The sequence below is a fragment of the Phoxinus phoxinus genome (genome assembly GCF_949152265.1).
Source record: "Phoxinus phoxinus genome assembly, chromosome: 10".
NCBI lineage: Eukaryota > Metazoa > Chordata > Actinopteri > Cypriniformes > Leuciscidae > Phoxinus > Phoxinus phoxinus.
This window is the reverse complement of record NC_136885.1, coordinates 20,167,276-20,189,158: the sequence shown is the minus strand read 5'-3', so window position 1 is coordinate 20,189,158 and position 21,883 is coordinate 20,167,276. Positions and strand designations below refer to the sequence as shown.

The window sequence follows — 21,883 nt, the reverse complement described above, 5'->3', positions numbered from 1 at the left end:
AAACCTGAACTACTTAAAAAAAACTGACAACCAACATAGAAACACAGACATGAGCTAAATAGATTTTTTTTTAAACTCTAAACTTGAACAAACAAACAAACACAAAACGTTACAATTAGCCTAGCTATGACTTCGTTACAAACTTACCTAACAAAAATATATTTTGTTAAAAGAAGAAGCACCAAATGATAGGCTAATTTGCGTCACGCGGGAACATTTGCAACCCCAAAACAAATACCTCTAAATTATTTTTTTAAAACGTCTATCATGGTGTAATTGGAGCACTAGGCAGTTAACGAAACATTTAGTCTTGCACTACTACAAGTCTCCCACTAGAGGGACCCAGTGGCTATATTGAATGTATTTATAGCTTTGCTGAGAGAACAAATATGATTCAAAAATTAATTCTAACACTTGATAGTGTATGGTGATTTGTTTGAAGCTTCATATACTTTCCATAACTTAATTTTAGTCGCATGTTACCATGATTTTAGCTCTTAGCCTACTTTGCCAAACGTGAGAACAACAGATTTCCAGGGGGAAAAGTGAAAACATTACAATTGCAACAAACAAAGAATAAATGTATGTCACATTCATCAAATGAGCCAACACTACTTTAAGATGAAGTTGCTGTAGTCTATCCACAGCATACGTAAGAGCGCTACTTCATAGTGAAGAGTTTCAGAGCGCCTACCCACAGACCCGTGTGGCTGCATGTCAAACGTTGAGGCGCGTACAGTGTGAGTGAAAGATCGCAGGTAGGAGCGCGCACTTCACTTTGTGCTTCGTAATACTGCTCGAGTCCAACGTGCTATGCCTTCCGAAATTTTGGTTGGAGAGGGGGAAGGATAGGATGGAGAACAAGGCGACTGAGGTCTGTGTGGACTGAAGACAAGAGCGCGCTATGGAGATGACCGCTCGCCTCGCGCACTTGGACACCAAGGTGGATGGCAGAAACTGTGATGGGCTTGTCAACCATAACGGAGAGACGACGGAGATAAGAGTACCGCTCTCTCACACGGGGAAAAGACTCAGTCCAATCGAGGGGGGAAATCTTTATAGACTGCGTGACAGAAAGTTCCTTTTGGAGGACAAGAAGCGCCTCTGCGCGTGGGCACTGGGAACCGCGTTGTTAGGCATTCTGCTGATGGTATTACATGCTGAGCTGTGCCCAGTAGTGTATCAACCAGTAAGTATACAGCTATAATGAAATACTGGTAACGGTAGCGCGCTTGAGACAAGTGGTGCAATTTATGGATGGAGCATATGGACTTTGAAGGGTAAAATTATATTTAATAAGAGGAAATATCACCCAGATTTAAAAAGAAAATAATTTTCTTATTTATTTAGAGTCATTTATTTAGCCGTACACAAATAAAGGAAAACAAATCTATAAAAAAAAAAACACAGGTCTAAAAAGTTCCAAAATTACGCAATATTCAACTTTAGTTGTAGTAGGGAACTAAAATGTCATTGCTCAAGTAATATCTTAAAGAGAAATGGTTTTATGCGTTACACTGTAAAAAGTGGATACATGTTGTTACATTGATGCACTATACCTGGGTTGATTTAGTGATATACCTATTAAATCTTGTTTTGACTTTTAACAATTTAAATGTTAGCACATGATGGACATTTTTAAGATACTTGACAAGTCATATTCCCAGGGTAGCAGGTTGCTCAAAAGAGGAAACATCTCTAAATGACAATCTTGACTTTATATAGCAGGTCTGTTTGGTTAAATATGTTTATATCTTCACTAGAAAGAGATGCATTAGTAATGTTGAAAAGTTGAAAACAGAACATACAGATACAGCACAACTCTACAAGAGTTCCCATGTAAAACCGCCCCTGTTAAATTCAGAGCTGATGTCTTTATCAAAACGCATCCCCCAAATAGTCCATCTCAACTTTGGCACATAAAATGACCTGTTGGTCAGTGAGGTCCAATTAACACAGGGAATCAGATAGCCTGTGCTCTGCAGTCACTTATTACTGTTGTGTCCCAAAGTAGTATTTTTATTGTCTGACGTTTAGCAGGAAATTTTACCGTGCATTCAGAGTTTGCATTGTATCCGTTCATGCATTCCTTGAGATTTGAACCTATGACCTTGGGGTTGCTGGCACCATGCTCTCTAATACTGTCTGAGCTACAGAAATGCATGATTATGATGTTTATATATAAGATATTGACACATATATTTTGGATTTTTTTAAAATGCATTTAAAAATGAATTAGTATATCTTGTCGTGATTTCTTTTTGATAAACGTATGAAAACACTGATTTGAAGAACTTATTAAATGTACTTTATATTATTATTGTGAGAAAAAACTGAAAGCATCACCTTATTTTAAAAACAACTCTTTACTCATATTTACAGTCTAACGTGTGTCCAATAGAAAATTAAAACAAAAGTCATTTATGATTGATAACATTAAAGCTTCAACATGTTCTACATTTAAACCTTTAAATCACATATTAATATTTTATTAAAAAATATATATACAACAATGTTGATTACATAACACATAATCTCTATATTCATCTATTCGTGCAGTCTCACCCTGAAATAGGTCAACATGAGTGACTGAAGAGTTTTTACTCCCTGACTGACAACTAATCAGTGTTTTCATCATTGTTTTCTTGATTTGCTGTAGGAAGTTTCCTACAATTATTTTTGGTCATACTCCCTAAAACCTATATATATATATATATATATATATATATATATATATATATATATATATATATATATATATATATATATATATATATATATATATATATATAGAAAATTTAGAGAAAGAATTAATTTGCACCTCCAAAGCATAGCCTACTTCTGCAACCCTAACAACTTACCATTCTCATGGAAACCAAATTATACAGGAAAAGCAGCTATTTATGCAAGTTTTTCCACATTTTGTCCCCCCTCCCTTTGTGCTGCTCAGACTGCCTATTGCATCTTTCCACACCATTTAGTGCATAATTAGCGCCTGTTTGAATAATGGATTTAAGTGTTGACCTCAAACGGGACATAAGCACTATGCTGATTTTCACGTGTTATCCTGTCCACATACCGTGGTGGTTGGAGCGGTCAAAACAAACTTCAACTCTACCCCCCGTAAGCTTTACCTGCTGTTTCCTCGATGTTGCTGTTGCATTCATACACATTAACATGAACACTACACAAAGAAATCATTCTTTTGTTTCTTCAAAAAACAATATTTGTGAATAGCTTTTATAACACTATGTGCAATCCATACCAACAAAGCAACTTTATCTATTCAATATAAATTATTTCTATAGATGCTTATCACATTATGTTTAGACTTTGTATTTAAGACAAATTGAGCTGAACTGTGTTCAAGAAGTTGCCAAGTCTTTATACAACCAAAAGCATTCATTGATTGGCGATATTCGATATTGGCGAAGTTTCCACTTGAGTTATATACCTGATCTATAGTTTTTCTCTACGAGATGTGTTCTCTCGTATTGTTAAATTCACAGTTGATATCTTTATCAATATACGCGGTGAAGCAGAAGCAGTCAGATCTACTTCATGATGTCTGGCTCAACTTTAGTGCATAACATGATCTGTTGACCACAGAGATGATTCACAGAATTACACCTAAAGCTGGACATCAGATATCCTGTTGGTCATTTAGCAGAATGCTTTTCTTCCAAAGAAACCTGAAGTGTACAACAGGCTCCTCAGAGTTATCTGAAGTTAACTTCCTTGCTCAACTTAACACAGCACAACACAAACGTGGTGGGATTCTCTTTGGTTTTTAGGTCACCCCTATATCTGCGATTTAAAAACTAGGTTTCTCTTTAGTATTTACACTGTAAAAATGTGGCTGCTACTTTAAGGAGCCTTTTCTTCCTGATCAAACTCTTAAATGTAATTTTATGTTACATGTAATGTTGTTAAATTAATGTTTATTGCATTTTTAAAATTTCATGTGTTACCATGATGGTGTTTAATGTTTGTGTGAATGAGACTGTGCAGCTTCTATATATCAGTATTAACTTTCTTGTGGAAGAACTGCTTGTGATGAGATTTGATTGATCATGTGACTCTCATCACTGCTGTGATTGGTGGTTATCAGTGTATAACAAAGGTACAAAACAGATAATAATCTTTCAATAGGATGGTAAATTCACATTATATCAGAAAATAAAATACGGTATATTACTGTAAATTTTAAGTTAAGTCTGTAAAACCAATAAGGTTGCTACTGTATTTTTGACGGTAAAGTTCTGGCAACCACAGCTGCCGTTTTTTTACCGTAAAAATCACGGTTTAATTTTCTTAAGTGTAGTAACCACATTTTCCGGGTTTGTCATTGCAGTATGTTCGAACTTATTGACCCGATGGAACTATCATACTATATATATTTTTCAGAATGGGAATAATGATGTAATTTTTTTTCAGTATGGGAATAATGATGTAATTTTTGCCCATTTTCTTCTGGAAATGTAATGACATTTGTTCTTCAATTTGCATAGCAATGTATATATGTGTTTTATGGTATTTTAGTGGCATTTGTATGGAGAAGGACCACATGCTAACAGAACGATCTCCCAGGCACGATCATTTATTTAAGCCCACCATTCTCCTGGAAAACAGGTTATGCAGGAAAATTGGCTATTTATGCAAGTTTTTCCACATTTTGTCTCCCTCCCTTTTGTGTTGCTCACACAGCCTAAGGTCATATTGCATCTTTCCACATCATTTAGTGCATAATTAGCGCCTGTTTGCATAATGGATTTGAGTTTTGACCTCTAATGGCATATAAGCTTGATGCAGATTTTCACATCTTATCCTCCCCACATAACAAACAAAACAAAGCAAAACAATCTTTCTTTTGCTGTCAAAAACATCCGATCTTAAATAAGATTAGAAATTTTTTAAATTGTTGATCGTGTAAAGAAAGCATCTGCATCATACATGTAATGATTAAACAGCAGACATTACAGTGAAATACTTTAACTTTAGGCTAGAAGTTATTAAATGTATATATTTTGTATTTAAGTAACATTTTTCAGTTTTCACATTGACAAATAGTACCACACTGTAACCTGTATAGCATAATTCACTGTCATTCTCTGTGCTTTGTCTGTTCTCTCCAGGGATCCATATATGCCCTCTCCATAAACGGTCTCATCAGCTTCTCCACTGGGTGTCTGCTCATTCTCATCATCGCCTTCCATTATAAAGACATCAGAGTGAGTGTTTTTGCCCAATCTGAATCCGTTGAATTGCCTCTTCTTAATCTCTGAGTGTCTGAAGATATTCCTCTTAAAGGGACAGTCACCCAAAACTGACAATTCTATCATGATTTACACACCCTAGATCCAAACGCATATGACTTATTTTGTTCTGTGGAAAACAAAAGATCATTTGAATAAACAGTTTGAGTTTTCAGTCAGAATTTTCATTTTTGTGTGAACTTTCATCCTCATTGATTGTCAGCTCCGTTTCTAGTTTCTTCTATTGTGGTGTCACTTATTTGAATAAAATGCCTCTTGATGTTATCTTGACTGCTTCAAAAGAGACCATATGAGTACACATTGGCATCAATTATTGCTAGCAATAAGATACAGATGAGACTTCACACAGATGGGATATGTTTATCCTATGTAGTGTCATGTCCCAGTGAGAGGTGTTAAAGTACAGGATTAAATAGTGTAACCCAATACATTCAAAGATTCCTACCCTTAATCAGTGGCAGATCTTGGCATAGGCAAAGGGTGGCAAAGCGCTTAGACACAACCTTTTTCTCTTCTTTATAGTTAATTTGAAGCAGTTTCTATGGCGTTATTAATGACAAGTGTCGAGAGCACACTATTGTAACACAAGAACACGTGTAATGCACGAGCACAAATTTCTCCACTTACAAGCGGATTTCCTTCACTTGAGCACAAAACTGGACGCACACTTTCAATATAGGCCTACAGTGGTCTCATGGCTATGCGTTCGCGCAATATGTATAGTATTTTTTTGGAAGTCAATGGGGTACATCAACTGTCTGGTTACCGACATTCTTCAAAATATCTTCCTTTGTATTCAGCAGAAGAAAGAAATTCATACAGGTTTGAAACAACTTGAGGGTGAGTAAATGATGACAGAATTTTCATTTTGAAGTGAACTATTCCATTACTAACTCAACTTTACTGGAAAATGCTCATTTGGTTGTATGACTACAGTTCCTAACTGTGGTTTATGTCACATTGGGTTAAACGAGAAATAACATTTATGGAGGCCAGTTAAAGAAACCTGACTTAGTTTGAACAGTGTCAAATTCAGAAAACGGTTCATAGCATCTACAAGTGCAGTGTAGAGATAAGAAGGGAAGTGTGAGGAGCAGGTGGGGCTTATCTGAACTCTTCACACTGAGTCAGCAATAAGGGGGCCAAAGGGACCTCAGGGTTTTTAAAGTTTAAAAAAATTGGTAGCCTACAGACAAGTCAGTTACACTTCACTGTGTTTCTTTGTGTGACTCATTTGGTTAAATGAAAGTGAAAAGGAACAGAATAATTGAGGAAGATAAAACAGGAGAAATGAGAAAGTAAAATAAAGGGTGAAAGATGATATCATGTCTTCAAAAATGGTGTGTCAAACAAACGTCTGTCTTCTGAAATCTGATGTACTTTCAGAAAGCATGTCATTTGGCCAAAAGCCCCGTGCTAGTCTTAAGTACCTCAGCACATGTCTCCATCAGCCCACTTTGCCAAGACATCACCTGCGTTTACATGATCTCACATCTCCCTCAATTCACCCCAACCCCCACCCCATTCCCTGTGCCTGGCAAACCCTTAACTGTGTTCCCATGGGACTCATATCGCACCCCACATCATCACTGTAAAGGCCTCATTCAAGGGACAAAATCTCTGTCTGCAGCAAAAACATATACAGGATTTAATTTGGGCTAATCTATTTAATATCATAAAATAAAAAATGTACTCTGTTCCATATTAAGGTCAATTGTGGTTAAAGAAAGACTACTCAGTCACTGTTGAGTATTGTTAATTTTTTCAGTTGTGATTCCTATCAAAGCAGAAACTTATGCAACCATGTGTGCAAAAGGCTAAAGACATCATTTTAGCCGCAGTCCGTAACTTTTTTTGTGTTCAAAATGTACAAAATTTGTATAATAAGCGAGTACATCATGAATCTATTTCCCAAATCGTGTTTTTGTCTTATCCTGGAATCACTACAATACACCTATAAATAAGTGTTTATATTCTGACTATTTTATACTGGTTTGGGTCGTACCGCTGCGGAGTAGCCCAGTACCTGCGTGACTCGTCATAGACATAAACAGAGAGGAGCTGCGGCTACAATGTTCTTCCGCAATATGCATGCAGTTCTTTTTTTATTAACCACTTGAGCGCCAAAAGTTACGGACTGCAGCTTTAAAGATATTTTTTTCCCCCAAAAATGCATTATCAAAATAATTATTATATTTTTTATTGAATATTGATGGGGCAACATAATATATTCTGAAAGGATTTATATATATATAGATATATAAACAGGGGTGGATTTATTGATTTGGGGGCCCCAGGCAAAATATAGGAATGGGGCCCTATACAATTGCACACATTTACCTGGATCAGCTGGCGCAGCTTCTCAAAAGCTCTGATGACGATACAGCTGTTACACGATTGGCCAGATTCACCGCATGACAAGGACCCCCTGTGTTTCTTGTTTATTCGGACCTTTAGTTCCACTAATGCTCACAAATCTGTATTTTTATAACCGTAAAAGCTAGTTTTATGTAGTCGCGATGTTAGGCTATATTGTGTCATGTTTATCAAAAATAAAACTGATAAAAATGTCTCTGAAACATCTGTGTAGGCCTATTTCTTTTATATTTTGGATTTATTTAACTTAAGCTGTGATAAAGTATGCACAGCGCAAGCGTCACTATGGGAAGCAGAATGTGTCCGACTTCACGTCTCCGTGTTCACCTCCTCCTCGACTCTCGCCGATCGATTACATCCAGTCACAGCCGAAGTCGAACGCACCTGAACTGAAAACTAGGACACAGAACTAAACATGTGAAAACCCACCCAAACATACAAAGAACATAGTAAATAACAAACTGACTATCCTTTACACTATTGTGATTAGATTAAGGTATGATGATTTATGTTACAGTTAAGTATGCTGCATATTTGGTGCAGTTCAAGTAGGCCTATTATATGAATTTTTCTCTCTTTTTTTGTGCCATTTTTTTATTATTTACTTTAAAATGGTTAAATCTATTCATTTAACAGACACGCTTTTTCAGATTTTACAGCAGCTGGAACTGGTACAATAAGTGTAGCGGTTGTACACTTACAACCAAATTCTGGTCCATGTACTTTTCAAACTGTCTGATGTAATCGAGACGGCTGTTGATTAATATGGTGTTACTCATTTTCAGCTCTAAGTCATGTTTGATATTTTTTGTGTCATGTAATTAATGAGGCATTCACTTGTGATTTATGGTTTTGAGTAAATTCACTGACACACTTGTCCTTCACAAGCAAAAACAGTTTACAGCTGGACGTCCTATCAGGGAGGGCAGGGCTGTGTTTATTTTGGCACCGTTCTCACAGTGAATCAAGAACGTCTTGCTCACTTTCTCGTCTTTGCCATACTTTGTTAATCATTGCTTCCTTATGAGATCAATCAAGTGATTCTCTTGTTGATACACATCCTGCCTCTGTTTTTCTTTCCTTTCTTCAAGCTTTTCATCATTGACCACAACCAGGTGGACTGGCGCATTGCCATGACCAGTAACCGAGTGCTTGGCATCTCCCTGGAGCTCATTGTCTGTGCTATCCATCCTGTGGCCATCTACCTGAGGCCAGATATGGGGGGCAGACTTGGGGGGAAACCGGAGCAAAATTCCTCTACCCCCCTCTGCTTGTCCTCCAGTCACAAAGAAGTCATGCTCGATGTGGAGCTGCTGCTGTCGGCCCTCATGTTCCTGAGACTGTATCTCGTGCACAGAGCCGTCCTGTTACACAGCAAGGTGCTCCTCAGCGCCTCTTACAGGAGCATCGGCTCCCTCAACAACATCAACTTCAGCTTCCGCTTTGTGCTCAAGGTGTTAATGAACAAGTATCCGGCCCGCACGCTGCTGGTCTTCATTATGTTCTTCTGGCTCTCCGCTGCTTGGATGCTGCGGCTGTGTGAAAGGTACAGAACGTGCAATTACTAGTAAAGAAAAACACATATGCAACAGTATTTATTATAGGCTAGATGTTTTCCATTCGCTTCCTCTTGCTTGACTCATTACAGCTCATCAAGTGTTATCATGCTGATTCTGATGGTCAATTTGAGTTGTGGTCATTTCTTACAAATAGATTTATTTCAGGAACAAACATGTTGTTCTTCTGCACTCAGAACTCATTTTTCAATGTCAAATTTCAAACAAAACATTCTAGTGTGTTTTTTCAGAGTCACTCATTAACATTGTTGTCTTTTCGTTCAGTTTAAGTAGATGTTCTGAGTTTTTCTTTTGTTCTGAGCTATTTACACAGCTGCTCTCTGTCTCCACCTATAGGCAGAAGCAGGTCGAGACAGGTGACATGGACACAGCACTGTGGCTCATAGCCATCACCTTCCTCACAGTGGGCTATGGAGATGTGTCCCCTCACACCAGCTGTGGGAAGTTGGTGTGTCTCTTCACAGGCGTCATGGTAAATATAATTCATTTAGAGACAAATGCAATAAATGATGAATTTATTGACAACATAATTTGCTTTTGTTGTGCTATATGTAGGCTACTTTTTCGGAAAGTGCGGTAAGTTCAGTAAAACATGTTTGCTCATAAAAGACAGAGTCCTAATGAATCATTAAGCTACTAAATATTTGGTTTAGTAAAGTAATATATTATGTTTAGCATTATCATATGACTTTATAACCACATTGTTAGCTGAACATATGTCTCCCGATAACGAGTAACGTAACGTTATCATAAATGCGACAATAATTTAGTTGTGTGTCGTTTAGTCAGCTATATCTGCACACCATGATATATTGTCACAATAACAAACACAGCACGAGCCGTGATGTCGTGAAAAACGACTCTTATCCACTGCCCACTGGTTCATTTTAATGACCGCCGAGTCAAAAAAATTCACGAACTCCCTCGTGAACCAGTGCTTTGAACATAGTAATTAGGCTTTGAACCGTCACTGTCTGTGAATCATTCAGAACCGTTCACAACTCACTCAATGTGAACCACGAGTCGTTTTCTGGTTATTTCATATTCAAAACGAACCAGAAAATGTGTTACTTTAGATTCATTAGCCTACATTTATTCACTTAATCATTTTTCATGTGAACAATAAATAATGTGAACATTACAGTTATTCAATAAATTAATTACGGTGTTCTTAAAAACACCTCTTTAGCAAAGCGTGCATGTTGTTTGTCGTTTGCCACCTAAATGGCACACACCTTTTTTTAAATGTAAATCAGTGTCTGTAGTTGTAGCAGCTTCTGCTTCATCACACATGAAGCGTTGTGAGTGACTGAGTTATGAGATCCATCTGGACACATTTTTGTACAGATACAGCTGTTCTTCCACCCTTCCTGACAGAGACACTGGAGTCTGACTATGATGCTGTGCTGACAGTTTATGATTTTAAATAGAATCATGGTCTGACTGTGACATCTCACATACAGAGGCTGTTCAATCATGATTAACAAACAAGTATTGAGAGGTGATCTGAATGAATGAGTTGCATTTGAACAAATATTCGATAAATTTATATTTTTCAACATGTTGTATAATGTTGAAATCATATCATTAAGGCATTATGAAAGTTAAATTTTTTTTTATTAAATATAAACTCTCAGGGTTTGTGTGCATCGGGGTGTATCTGAACATAGAGTTCAGTAAGTGAAGGAGGGAGGGAATGATTTAGCAATACGATACACAGATTGTTTTGTCTGTAAACCAAGTACTTTGGTTACACCCGTACAAGATCATTTCAGACCGAATGACTGAAAATATAGACGATACATATGAATTTCATGTCAAAAGTTTACAACAAGAAGCTTATTATATATATATTTTTTTTAAATATGAATATAAGTGTTAAATATAGTTTTTATTACATAATTAAAATTGAAGTAGTTTAAAAAAAATAAGGTCATTTTAGTTATGGTTAGTGTGTTTACTAACATTAATTAAGAATGAGAAATACGTTTGTTACAGTATTAATTAATCTTTGTTAATGTTAGTTAATAAAAATACAACCGTCTTTGTTAGTTCATGTTAGCTTAGGTCCATAAATAATATCAACCGATGTTGATTTTAATAATGTATTACTACATTTAGTAACATTAACCGAGATTAATAATGCTTTAGAAGTATTCTTCATTATTTATCAATGTTAACAAAAGGAACCTTATTGTAACGTTTTAGCGAATGTTTACAGTGACGTAAGAGCCTGTGCCAGTATGTGTTGTGGATTTGTGGTGTATGTTCCTGAGGGTTGGGTTTCTAGCCTCACTCTGACTCAGGCAGCTGCATCTGCACCGGACTGTCCGCCCTTCTCTTCTCTCCATCCCTCATTTCCGATCAGGGCAGATAAGCCGGCAGGATAGGAGCATGGGGCTCACACGACAGGAGCATGGGGCTAAAGCCAAAGCCAGACACCTCCCTGACACAGTGGAAAATAATCCTTCACTCTTCTTTCTCTCCCTCGCTCAGTGTTTTTATAAGCTTTCCCCTTTTTTTAGGGAAAACTTTCCACCATTGCCATTTTTAGGTGGTTTATAGCATTTGGCGCCACTAGATCAGGAGGGTGTGCCAACCTGTGCCTAAGACTTGGGAAACCAGAAAAAAAAAGTTTCCTAATCCAGTTGGAACAGTATACCAACAGTTCATTAGTGGGGGATTGCCTCTCACCTGTAGTTCATTCAAGCGTAGTGTTCAACATGCCTGGTTGCCTATCACTTTCTCCACATAAAGACGAGACTTTAACGACTTTCCAATGCCACGATCAGCTTCCATCATCACCTGTTACCCATTAACTGGAAGTATGATGGAGCGTCTGTGTGTTTGTCTTGCATACCTGCACAGCAAAAAAAAAAAAGTATAATTAATATATACGGTTATATATGAATCAATATTTTTTATTCACCAAAAAGATAAATATAATTACGCAATTTATTATTATTATTATTTTTTTAAATGGCTCTGGTTATAAATGACTAATTGTTTTTACCTTGCTTTAAGCTTAAAGCTCATTCATTCTAATGCGCTAGAAAACAGTAACAAACAATAAGCCAATAGTATAAGAAACTTAATTCAAGATATATTCTCTGAAAACATTTCCTAAAATCGTATGCCATTTTGCGTCCCAAGTAATCTTGATGGTTTAAATATGTTAAAAATATATATATTTTAGAAAAACAAGAAAAAAATACTAATAAAGAATTTTATATTAGTGTATCCTTTTTCATCTTGCATGAATTCCAGACAGTTTTGCTTAAAGGGTGGGGAGAGTTCAAAAGATGAATGTGTATCTCCATATTTTAGATTATAACACTCAGGAATTCACATCGTCTGCCAACAGAGTAAAAGAGCATTGAGGGAGAAACTCTTGTGAAAAAAATATGGTTGTATTAAAGATTTTGCTCGTTGAATTGATTAATTCTGGCTTACTGAGATGATTGACTAAGGGGAGTTCTGTGATTATACTTTACCATGCTGTGAATAATCAACTATGGAAAAACTGTAGGCCTTTGTGTTTTCAGCCCTTTTAGTCAATGAAGCAACCTTAAAGCGAACAGATTAAACTATTGCTTGCTAACTATCATTTCTTTCCATAACAACTAACTGGCTCTCTCTCTCTCTCTGTCTCCCTTTCTTTATCATTATTTTTTTCTCTAATGCAACAAATTAAGGAGCTCAGGTAAATGAACTGTTTAGTGTAAAATTACATGGAAACATTTTATGAAAGCTTGTTTCCGCCACAGAATAATTTTTTTTTAAAGATAATTGCGACTTTTTATCTCACAATTACGAGTCTACATCTCACAATTTTAACTTTATTTTGCGATATATAAAGTCAAAATGTCGTGATATAAAGTCGCAATTGCTTGGTATATAGTCAGAATTGCAATTGCGAGTTTATATCTCGCAATTATGACTTTATAACATGCAAATGTGATTATATATCTTGCAATTATGACTTTATAACATGCAATTGCGACTATATCACGCAGTTGTGAATTTATATCTCGCAGTTGTGACTTTTTATCTCATAATTGCATGATATAGTCACAATTTTCCCTTTTGTATTTTTTATTCTGTGGCGGAAACAAGCTTCCATACATTCCTCATAGAGACACACACTTTTTTATAATGTTCTTCCATGTAATACTTTTGTTTTGTTTTATTTATTTATTTTGGAAAATCTTTCTGAATTTTGAAACGGATTTGAATCAAATAAATACCATTATATTCCATCCCGCCAGCAATTATTTATACACTTGTTACAAAGAATTCTGTGTACTGTCTGAATATCTTTAAGTCTGAATATTTTATGTCTGAGTACATGTTTGGGATAATGAGACAGATGGTAACCATGCTCATGTCTGTGTTTGTTGTCAGGGTGTGGCATGTACTGCTATGTTGGTAGCAGTCATGACTAAGAAATTGGCGCTTAACAAAGGGGAGAAACATGTGCATTTCTTCATGATGGACATTCAGATCTCCAAGCGGGTGAGCGCACAGACCACCACATACAGTAAAACCCCCCGAAAAATGCCACTCTCTTTCAATTCTTCACTGTCTTTTTCTCCACACCTATGTGTACTTGGTCATTTCCTTATGACCGCTTTGGCAGTGATAAAAAAAAAAGACATGTTAATGATAATTAGACTTAGCTTAGCCATTTGGGAATGCTTAACTTAATCTTTAAAAATATCTCTCTGTTGCGGATGAGAAACATAAAAAGCAGTGACCCGGAGGATGCAGAGGCATGGATGGAAGCAGCATTATTTTCCGCATTGAACGTGTGTTATGATTTCTGAGGCTTTTTATAATATTATTTTTTCCTTAAATAGGGAATTCCAAACAGCAGCACAGTGTGGGAAAATGCTTAGGACGGCCAGGCAGAGACGGCCGCTGAGCCCTTAATAGCCGACAAAAGGCGTCAAAGGGAGGAAACAATCAGGTCCCTGTCAGGAAAAGAACTTGTGTTAGTCCATGAGAAGTTTAACTGCAGACAGGAAATAAGATGCACTGGTGTGTGTCCTGTGAGTGAGCCTTAGCGTATGCACTGGGAAAGAGTGGAGGAGAGAAGGTCTTGATGCTGAGGTGGGCAGGCGGGTGGCTTGCACTCCTCTAACAGGATCCATCTGTTTGCTTATCAGAGGAAGGAGGAGAGACCCCAAAATAAATGCTTAGAGGAAGATGGTAAATGGTTAGTTTCAACAAATGGACGGGAAATCATATTGCTTTGAGGGGGCAAGATTGACAGGTGTTTCTGAAAATTACATTAGATCGTTTCCCACCGCTGAAAGCAAGTTCTTAAAGGAATATTCTGGGGTTTAAACCTTAATCGACAGCATTTGTCATAATATTAATTACAAAAAAATACATTTTTACCTTGTCCCTCATTTTCAAAATGATCTAGGATCTGGGAAAGCTGGGAAAAGTACTTTTGGACAGTTGAAAAAGTTAACATTTATAAGCAAAAATTTTTTAACAACTTTTAAAATATTATTATTTATTAATGATTATATTACATATTGAGTCAATACTGTTGAAATATTATTTTAACGTTTACATATTGGCCTTATTTAATTCTATCATAATTGCCTCACTTTAAACCAATAGTAACTTGATTATTTTAAGAAAAGAAGGAGAATATTCCTTCAACATATTCATAAAGGTCTGGACCTGTGCTTTCAACTTGGCAGAAGCTATTTCCTGTCACAGGGTGTTTTGCTGTGTTGACGTGTGTGTGTGTGTGTGTGTGTGTGTGTGTGTGTGTGTGTGTGTGTGTGTGTGTGTGTGTGCAGATCCTGCAATGATTTACCTTGATGATACTTTAAAGGAAGACATCTGGACACAGTTGGACACACTAATAATAACCACAAATGCACAAAATTGCCAGGGAGGTTGTGACATCATTATGAGCAGGTCTTCAACAGGAAGACACAGAGACAATAATAGAATCAAAGAAAGTAGAGAAATGTGTGATGATGTGTAAAAAAGAAAGCCCTTGACCGTCCATAACCCATATATAACTTTAAGATAGCTATTCTCATCCTCAAATCACTCTCAAAATAACCAATACTTATCCTTCCGTTCCCATCTTTCCATGTTTTTTCCCATCAAGGCCACTTCTGTAATAAACCGCAACAGTTTCCTAACATCCTGTTCAGATTTTCTATATAATATTTTGATGTGTTGTATTTTGTCATTTACACATCACAATCATCATAAAACTGTAACCGAGTGTAATTTAATGGGCAGCAACGTTTACAGTAGTTTCAGTCTTTTATCTGCTGAACAATTTAAACATGCAACTATTTACTTAAGGAATGGCCTGCAGACTGTCAATAGAGTATCACTGTATAGTTATGATGGATGGATTACTTATTATTGAAATCATACTCTCTGTGGCGCAGATCCGGCACGCAGCAGCCGATGTGCTTAGAGAATGTTGGCTACTGCATCGCACCACCCAGACAAAGGACAACAGCGGAGAGCATCGGCATCATCAGAGGTGCCTGCTGGAGGCTATCCGTGTGTGAGTGATACACTACAGTGTGCATTCAACCATTAGACATCAGGCATATAGAGATTCACTATAGACATATATATTTATATTATATTATATTTTTTAATCTTTGGGTAGCTGACACAAAATACTTTTGGGCAATTGAAAAAAAATTATATTTGAAAAAATAAATAATCTAACACTTTATTTTAAATATTATATATATATATATATATATATATATATATATATATATATATACTTTATTGTTATATTTATATAATTTATGTTTTAAATATAAATATTATAAAATGTGATTTCATTATGTATATTCATTGTTACTATACAAATGAACACCTTTTAAATTATTTAAAAATATATATTATTTAAATTCTATAATTATTCATTTTTAATATATATCATTATATATCGAGGGGGTGAGAACCAGAGGGGCGTAAGTGACATTTCACCAACTTTACAGGAGTGCCAAAACAAAAAATGACCACAGTTTGATCTGACTTTGTGTACTGATTTCCATCTTTGGATGACAGTACTTATTAAACACTATTTTAACATTTATTCCGATTTTTTTTTATTTTTTTTATATATATAAAAAAAGTCACAAGCGTCTTTTTGGCACCAATGTTTTATTCCATTTCGTATATGAAAACATGGGCAGATCTGATGACAATATTAACAAAGCATTACTTTAATGAGTTTAAAAGAAATAACAATCTATTGTGATAAAATAAAATGTCCTTACATCAAATTAGTTCATTTAAAGTGATTTATTTGACAAAAATAGTAATCCCAGCCACTTAACAATTTGGCCAAATATGCGATTGAAAAGCCTTTACAGATACCTTTGTAATAATAAAATATGATGATAGCAAATATCATTAACTGAATGATACTGAAGTAATGAATTGCATAAATAATCATAATTATTGACAACTAATTAATAATATTTTTCCATATTACCAACTGAAAGTATAGGCTCCAGAACAGTGAGCATTTGAAATAGGTTACTGAATATTGAGGACATGACAATAAAACAAAAACAATCTGTCTTAAAGAACATTTGAGATGGATTTGTATATGAGACAGTAGCCTACTCTGACTGGCTGAGTTTTAAAGCCTGGTAGAAGTCCATATAAGACTACAGGATACTTTCTTTTTCACAGCAGTGATCCTATGGTGAACATCTGTATAACTGTTTAGGTTCCATTCCATGATAACCTCTGGTCTCCTGTTTTCCAACTTCAAGCTTTTCAAATGCTTGGTCAGATAGTTCATATTTGAACTGAATACCTTTTGAATCCTCTTTTGCTGGATTTCTGCCAACGAAACATCATTTATTTGTAATAGAAATCCTTTGTAACATCATAAATGTCTTTAATGGATTCAAAGGATTCTATTAGAATACTCAATTATTATATTCTAATTTGTAATTCGCTAGAACAAAAGCTTCTGCTAAATTAATATAAATGTCAATTCATTACACCAGTCTTTGATTTGACATTTAAAATAAAAAAGATGAAATTGATGAAAAGTATTAAATCAGCTATTTGTAACAACAAATTGGCTATTTTATTCAATATGATAATGTAATAATAATAATAAGAGATTTCTGAATATTTGCATTTACTCCATCATCCAGCTTTTTGTCATGAAATAAGCTTAATAATACATCTTCAGCTGTTAAAAACTGTTTTCTTCTCATGGTTGACCTACCGGGCTTACATGTGGTGTCAGAATGTATAATATGTTTAATGAATTAAATATAAGATATGATAATGCTTATATAAAAATAATCATGCAATAGTTCACCAATCTGGACCATCACCTGGACTTTTTAAACCCTATGGACACTGGGGTATGTTGCTTCATTGCTTCGAGGGAACGGCTCATATTCCACTTGGTCATTTTCTAAAAAAATCATACATGACATGTTAGTTTCACAAAGATCACATTATGCAGTGCAAAGCATGTGTTCTTGCTGTTGTTTATTTTGTGGTAATTGCTAGAATTGCCGTTTCCCATCTCTCAGTTGTTGACCACTTGCTCACAGTATGTCCTCACATGTTCCTGCAAATAAGGGCTGAGTTTGGGGAGAGCTGCTCTTTGGCTGTAGTCCCTTTATGACCAGTGCATAGGAAGCTGTGATGTGTGAATCTACACCAGAGTTTAGCATTGTTAATGACTACGGGAATCGGGCTCTTAGAATGTTCCATGTGTGTATGTATGAGATCTGTGGCTGTAAGGGGTGGAGGGATTTCTGACTTCCTGTTTTAGCAGAATCACCAAGAATATTCTGGAAAGAAAGTGGGTGCTGCAGTGACAGCTAAAACGGCATGCCAGTAAGCAGAACACCAAATAGTTCGGAGGTCATTCTGGTTTGTGCTTTTTGGTGTGTTTCCTTTTTGCTCCCATGACACACGGACGCTGGTCATGCATGCATGCTTTGGCAGTTGCTGATGGTTCCCCTACAATAACTGGTTTCCGGTTTTGCTTTTTTGGGACACAACATATTCAGAGACATCTTCCAGTCAGCCTGTTGCAAACGTTCATTTGCATCAACAAATGTCAGGAAATACACAAACTTTCATTGGCGGTTACAAAAGAAGATCTTGAATGTAACCGTAAAAAGAACCAAAAGAGATGAATGCATAAAGGGGATCAAAATGACCTGTTTTTATCTTCATTTTACAGAAATGTTTCAATATTATTAATTTGTTCACTTAACATTTACAGTACATATACAATAATAAATTACATTAAGTGCAATTCATTCTAAATATAACTAACGTATGTCCATGTGAGAAATTTAAATTTAACTTAATGTTTGACTACACTACACTACACTGACCCTTTTCCAAATATATATTTGTCTTTTTAAAACCAAATATGAAATTGGCAGTCACAAAATTTTGACAAATCCAGGGTGTCAATAAATTAAATATTTTTGACAAAACTTACAGTAAAAAAAGTACCAGTCAAGATTCTGTAAGAAATGCATACAGGTCTATAATAAAAATTAATTAAAGCATTAAAAAGAGAGAAATACATAATAAAATAATTAATAAAACTTAAACTAAAATGTAAATATAAAAAATGAAAGCTAATTCAAATTTAACATAATAATATACACTAATATCAATAGTATATAAATAATACAAAAATAACACTATTTTGACCCCTTTTACAAAAACTTTTATACAAAAATGTTATAATATTTTGACCATCATATGTAAATGACATTACCGAGGCTCACATGCAAGATTTATGAAGAATACATGGAATATTAAGCAATTAGAGGATTTTTGCCTTCTATGATTATTAGAGGAATGACATCTCCAACATAGAGAAACCCAGCAGAGTTCCTTTAAGACCATTGTACCAGGCGATGAATGTAAGTGAACGCATGTCTTTGTCTACAACTAGATTTCGTCATTTGCGGTTGAAGCAGAGGAAGATAAGGGACTATGCCAGTGAGATGGTGGATCTTTCGAAGGTAAGTCAAGAAGACATACATCGGACTGGTGTCTAGGTCTGTTTGCCCTAATAAAGAGGCATTCACCAAACCCAGACATATAAATGTTCTGTGAAACCATAAAAATCTCTGTAAAAACTACCTTAATGTCTGACAGTGTCTGGTGTGCTACTTATGGCTGTGCACATTAAAAGAAAACAAGACTTTGACAGTCATCTTCCAGAGATTGTACCTCCCAAATTTTTTGTGAGAATTGAGTAAGAAAATGACCAAATGTCCAGTGTCTTATTATACCTATGTGCTTACACTCGTGAAATACAGCTGTAGCAAATCTAAGAAAAGGATATTGTCTGGAAATGGACTTTGTCCTCAAACAGATGCAGATGATCATGTGTGATCTGAGTGCAAACTGGAACAGCTCTTATCATGAGCTTGAACAGCGAATCATCTCCATGGAGCAGAAGCTAGACGAGCTGGGACGCTCCTTCCAAAGCACCTCTGAGCTGCTCACACAGGCGCTACATCGCCGTAGACTGGACCACAGGTACACTGTACAAAAATGTTTATGAACAGATTGTTAGAGTACGTTTTACAAGAAAAACTATTTCAATCTTTCTACTTCAAAATTTCATGTTTACAATTCAGTGTGTTGCTTACCATTTCTTTGTAATTATCTGTGAAATTTACTAGCAATTTCTAAATGAAAATTGTTTCTACACCCATTTTTGAGTTCAGTGCCATCAGCAGAGTCAACAGTCTGTCTTTAAGTGCCGAGAGAGATCAACGCGCTGCAACTGAAGAAAAAACACCAGCAAATTAAGAAAAAGTTTTCATCAGTTTGACAACACGTGCTGCAAATACTCACAACACAACTAAATACAGAAAAGCGTTACACATACTCACAACGCAACCATATACAGAAACACGCTGCAAATATTCAACACAACTAAATATAGAAGCGCGTTGCAAATACTCACAACACAACTAAATTCAGAACTGCACTGCAAATACTCGCAACACAATTCAGAAACACACTGCAAATATTCACAACACAACTAAATATAGAAACACGATGTGAATAGCACAAAGCTCAATGCGATGCAACTGAAGAAAACACATGCAAATGTGAAGTACACATGCAAATGTGAAGTAGGCTATATATAGAAGTATTTGCAGCGCGTTTCTGTATTTAGTTGTATTGTGAGTATTTGCTGTGCGTTTCTGTATTTTGTTGTGTTGCAGTATTTGCAGCACATGTTGATGTTTTCTTTATTTGCTGGTGTTTTTCCATTTGCATGTGTTTTCTTCAGTTGCAGCACGTTGAGCTCTCTCGGTCACCGTATGTACCTTATCCTTAACAAGTACGGAGTAAAGTCTGTCTCTGTCTCTACACAGGTGACCTGTGACATCTCTATTGGAAGGCTATCCTCTGAGTGTTCTTCAATAAAACCACTTGAACCGAAGGAGGATTAACAACCACCGCAGAAATCTTGTTTTATTTTAGAACACAAGTTCTGCTATGCGTATTTATGAACAATTCCTCAATTCTACAAACATGAACTTGAGAAAAGACCATTTTTGGTTACTTTAAACTTTTGACTGATTTAGAGTTTCAGTTCATAATTGATACAAAAACAAAGAGATGGAAATTCTGGTGTTACATGAAGAAACAAATTCAGATTTCTTGTAAAACGACAGCACAGGTCTCAGAGTGATTTATATCAGTGTGAAAGTCACAGAAAGGATGTGAATTCTTCTATTATTAATCTACAGTCTCTCTATAGACTGACAGTTTGGTCTATCTATGTGATACTGGGGAAGTTCACCTGAAGCGCAGATGTCTCAAAATTGGGAAGTATGAATCAAGCAGAGTAGCTTGATTATAATTTTATGTCTCTATTTTGATACACTCTTTTCCAGTTACATTTAAATGGGCATTCAAGCTGGGAATGACACATTGATGAAGGTCTCTGTATCTAAAGCTAATTATAGTTAGGTGCCAAGGATAAGCCAGACTTCCTCACTGACTGTTGCCCTTGTACACTGTTATTTTAAAACGACCCTCATTTAGGCAGAACCACCTGCACCCACAACTCCCTAATAAAAAATCTGGGAATGACTTGAATTTCCATCAGCCCTTTAACCTGACAGGGCATCTGTTGAATGATGGTATGTGGCGGCTCTAATTACACCATGAAAAGGTTTTGTACATTATGGTCTACAGAATATTGGTGTAACGGAAAAATCTTTATTGCTTGAGCCTGTTCATTAAGAAAGAGGCTGTCAGTCCTCTCTGATAACTCCTCCTGGTGGACAAAAGTGTGCTGCAGATTTGGCCATCATTCCTATGAAGACCATGCTTGTCCTTTATTGTTTAGGATAAATAATTTTTTAGAACAGACTGAATACCTAGATGTATATGAAGAATAATGATTACATGAGGGCAATGGGAATAAAACGAGAGGTCAGATCTGTTTTATGTATTTCTTTTCCAAAAAACAGGAGCTTCATCTTAGTTGTACTGTATTCAACCATTTGAAACTGCTGATATGATGAAAGTATAGGAATGGCACCTGACTCATTATTTGACCAATCATTAACCGTTGCTGCTTTTACCATGTTTGTTTGTTGAAAAACA

At 35.9% G+C, this 21,883-nt stretch overlaps 1 protein-coding gene across 4 annotated transcripts; it reads left to right on the top strand.

The window, feature by feature from the left end:
* The first annotated feature begins 683 nt into the window (after window positions 1-683).
* kcnn4 (potassium intermediate/small conductance calcium-activated channel, subfamily N, member 4) lies at window positions 684-21,841 on the top strand. Of its 4 annotated transcripts, XM_079626666.1 has the most exons (9): window positions 697-1,189; window positions 5,136-5,231; window positions 8,744-9,198; window positions 9,566-9,701; window positions 13,634-13,744; window positions 15,661-15,782; window positions 19,197-19,266; window positions 19,623-19,789; window positions 20,641-21,841. In XM_079626666.1, the coding sequence occupies exons 1-9, from the start codon at window positions 905-907 to the stop codon at window positions 20,642-20,644; spliced, it is 1,446 nt and encodes a 481-aa protein (XP_079482792.1). In that variant the 5' UTR covers window positions 697-904; the 3' UTR covers window positions 20,645-21,841. The 4 variants fall into 4 exon arrangements, 3 of the variants coding, with proteins under 3 accessions (XP_079482792.1, XP_079482793.1, XP_079482794.1); XR_013799392.1 differs by lacking the exon at window positions 13,634-13,744 and having other exon boundaries at window positions 684-1,189; window positions 19,567-19,789; XM_079626667.1 differs by lacking the exon at window positions 13,634-13,744.
* Window positions 21,842-21,883: the final 42 nt, after the last annotated feature.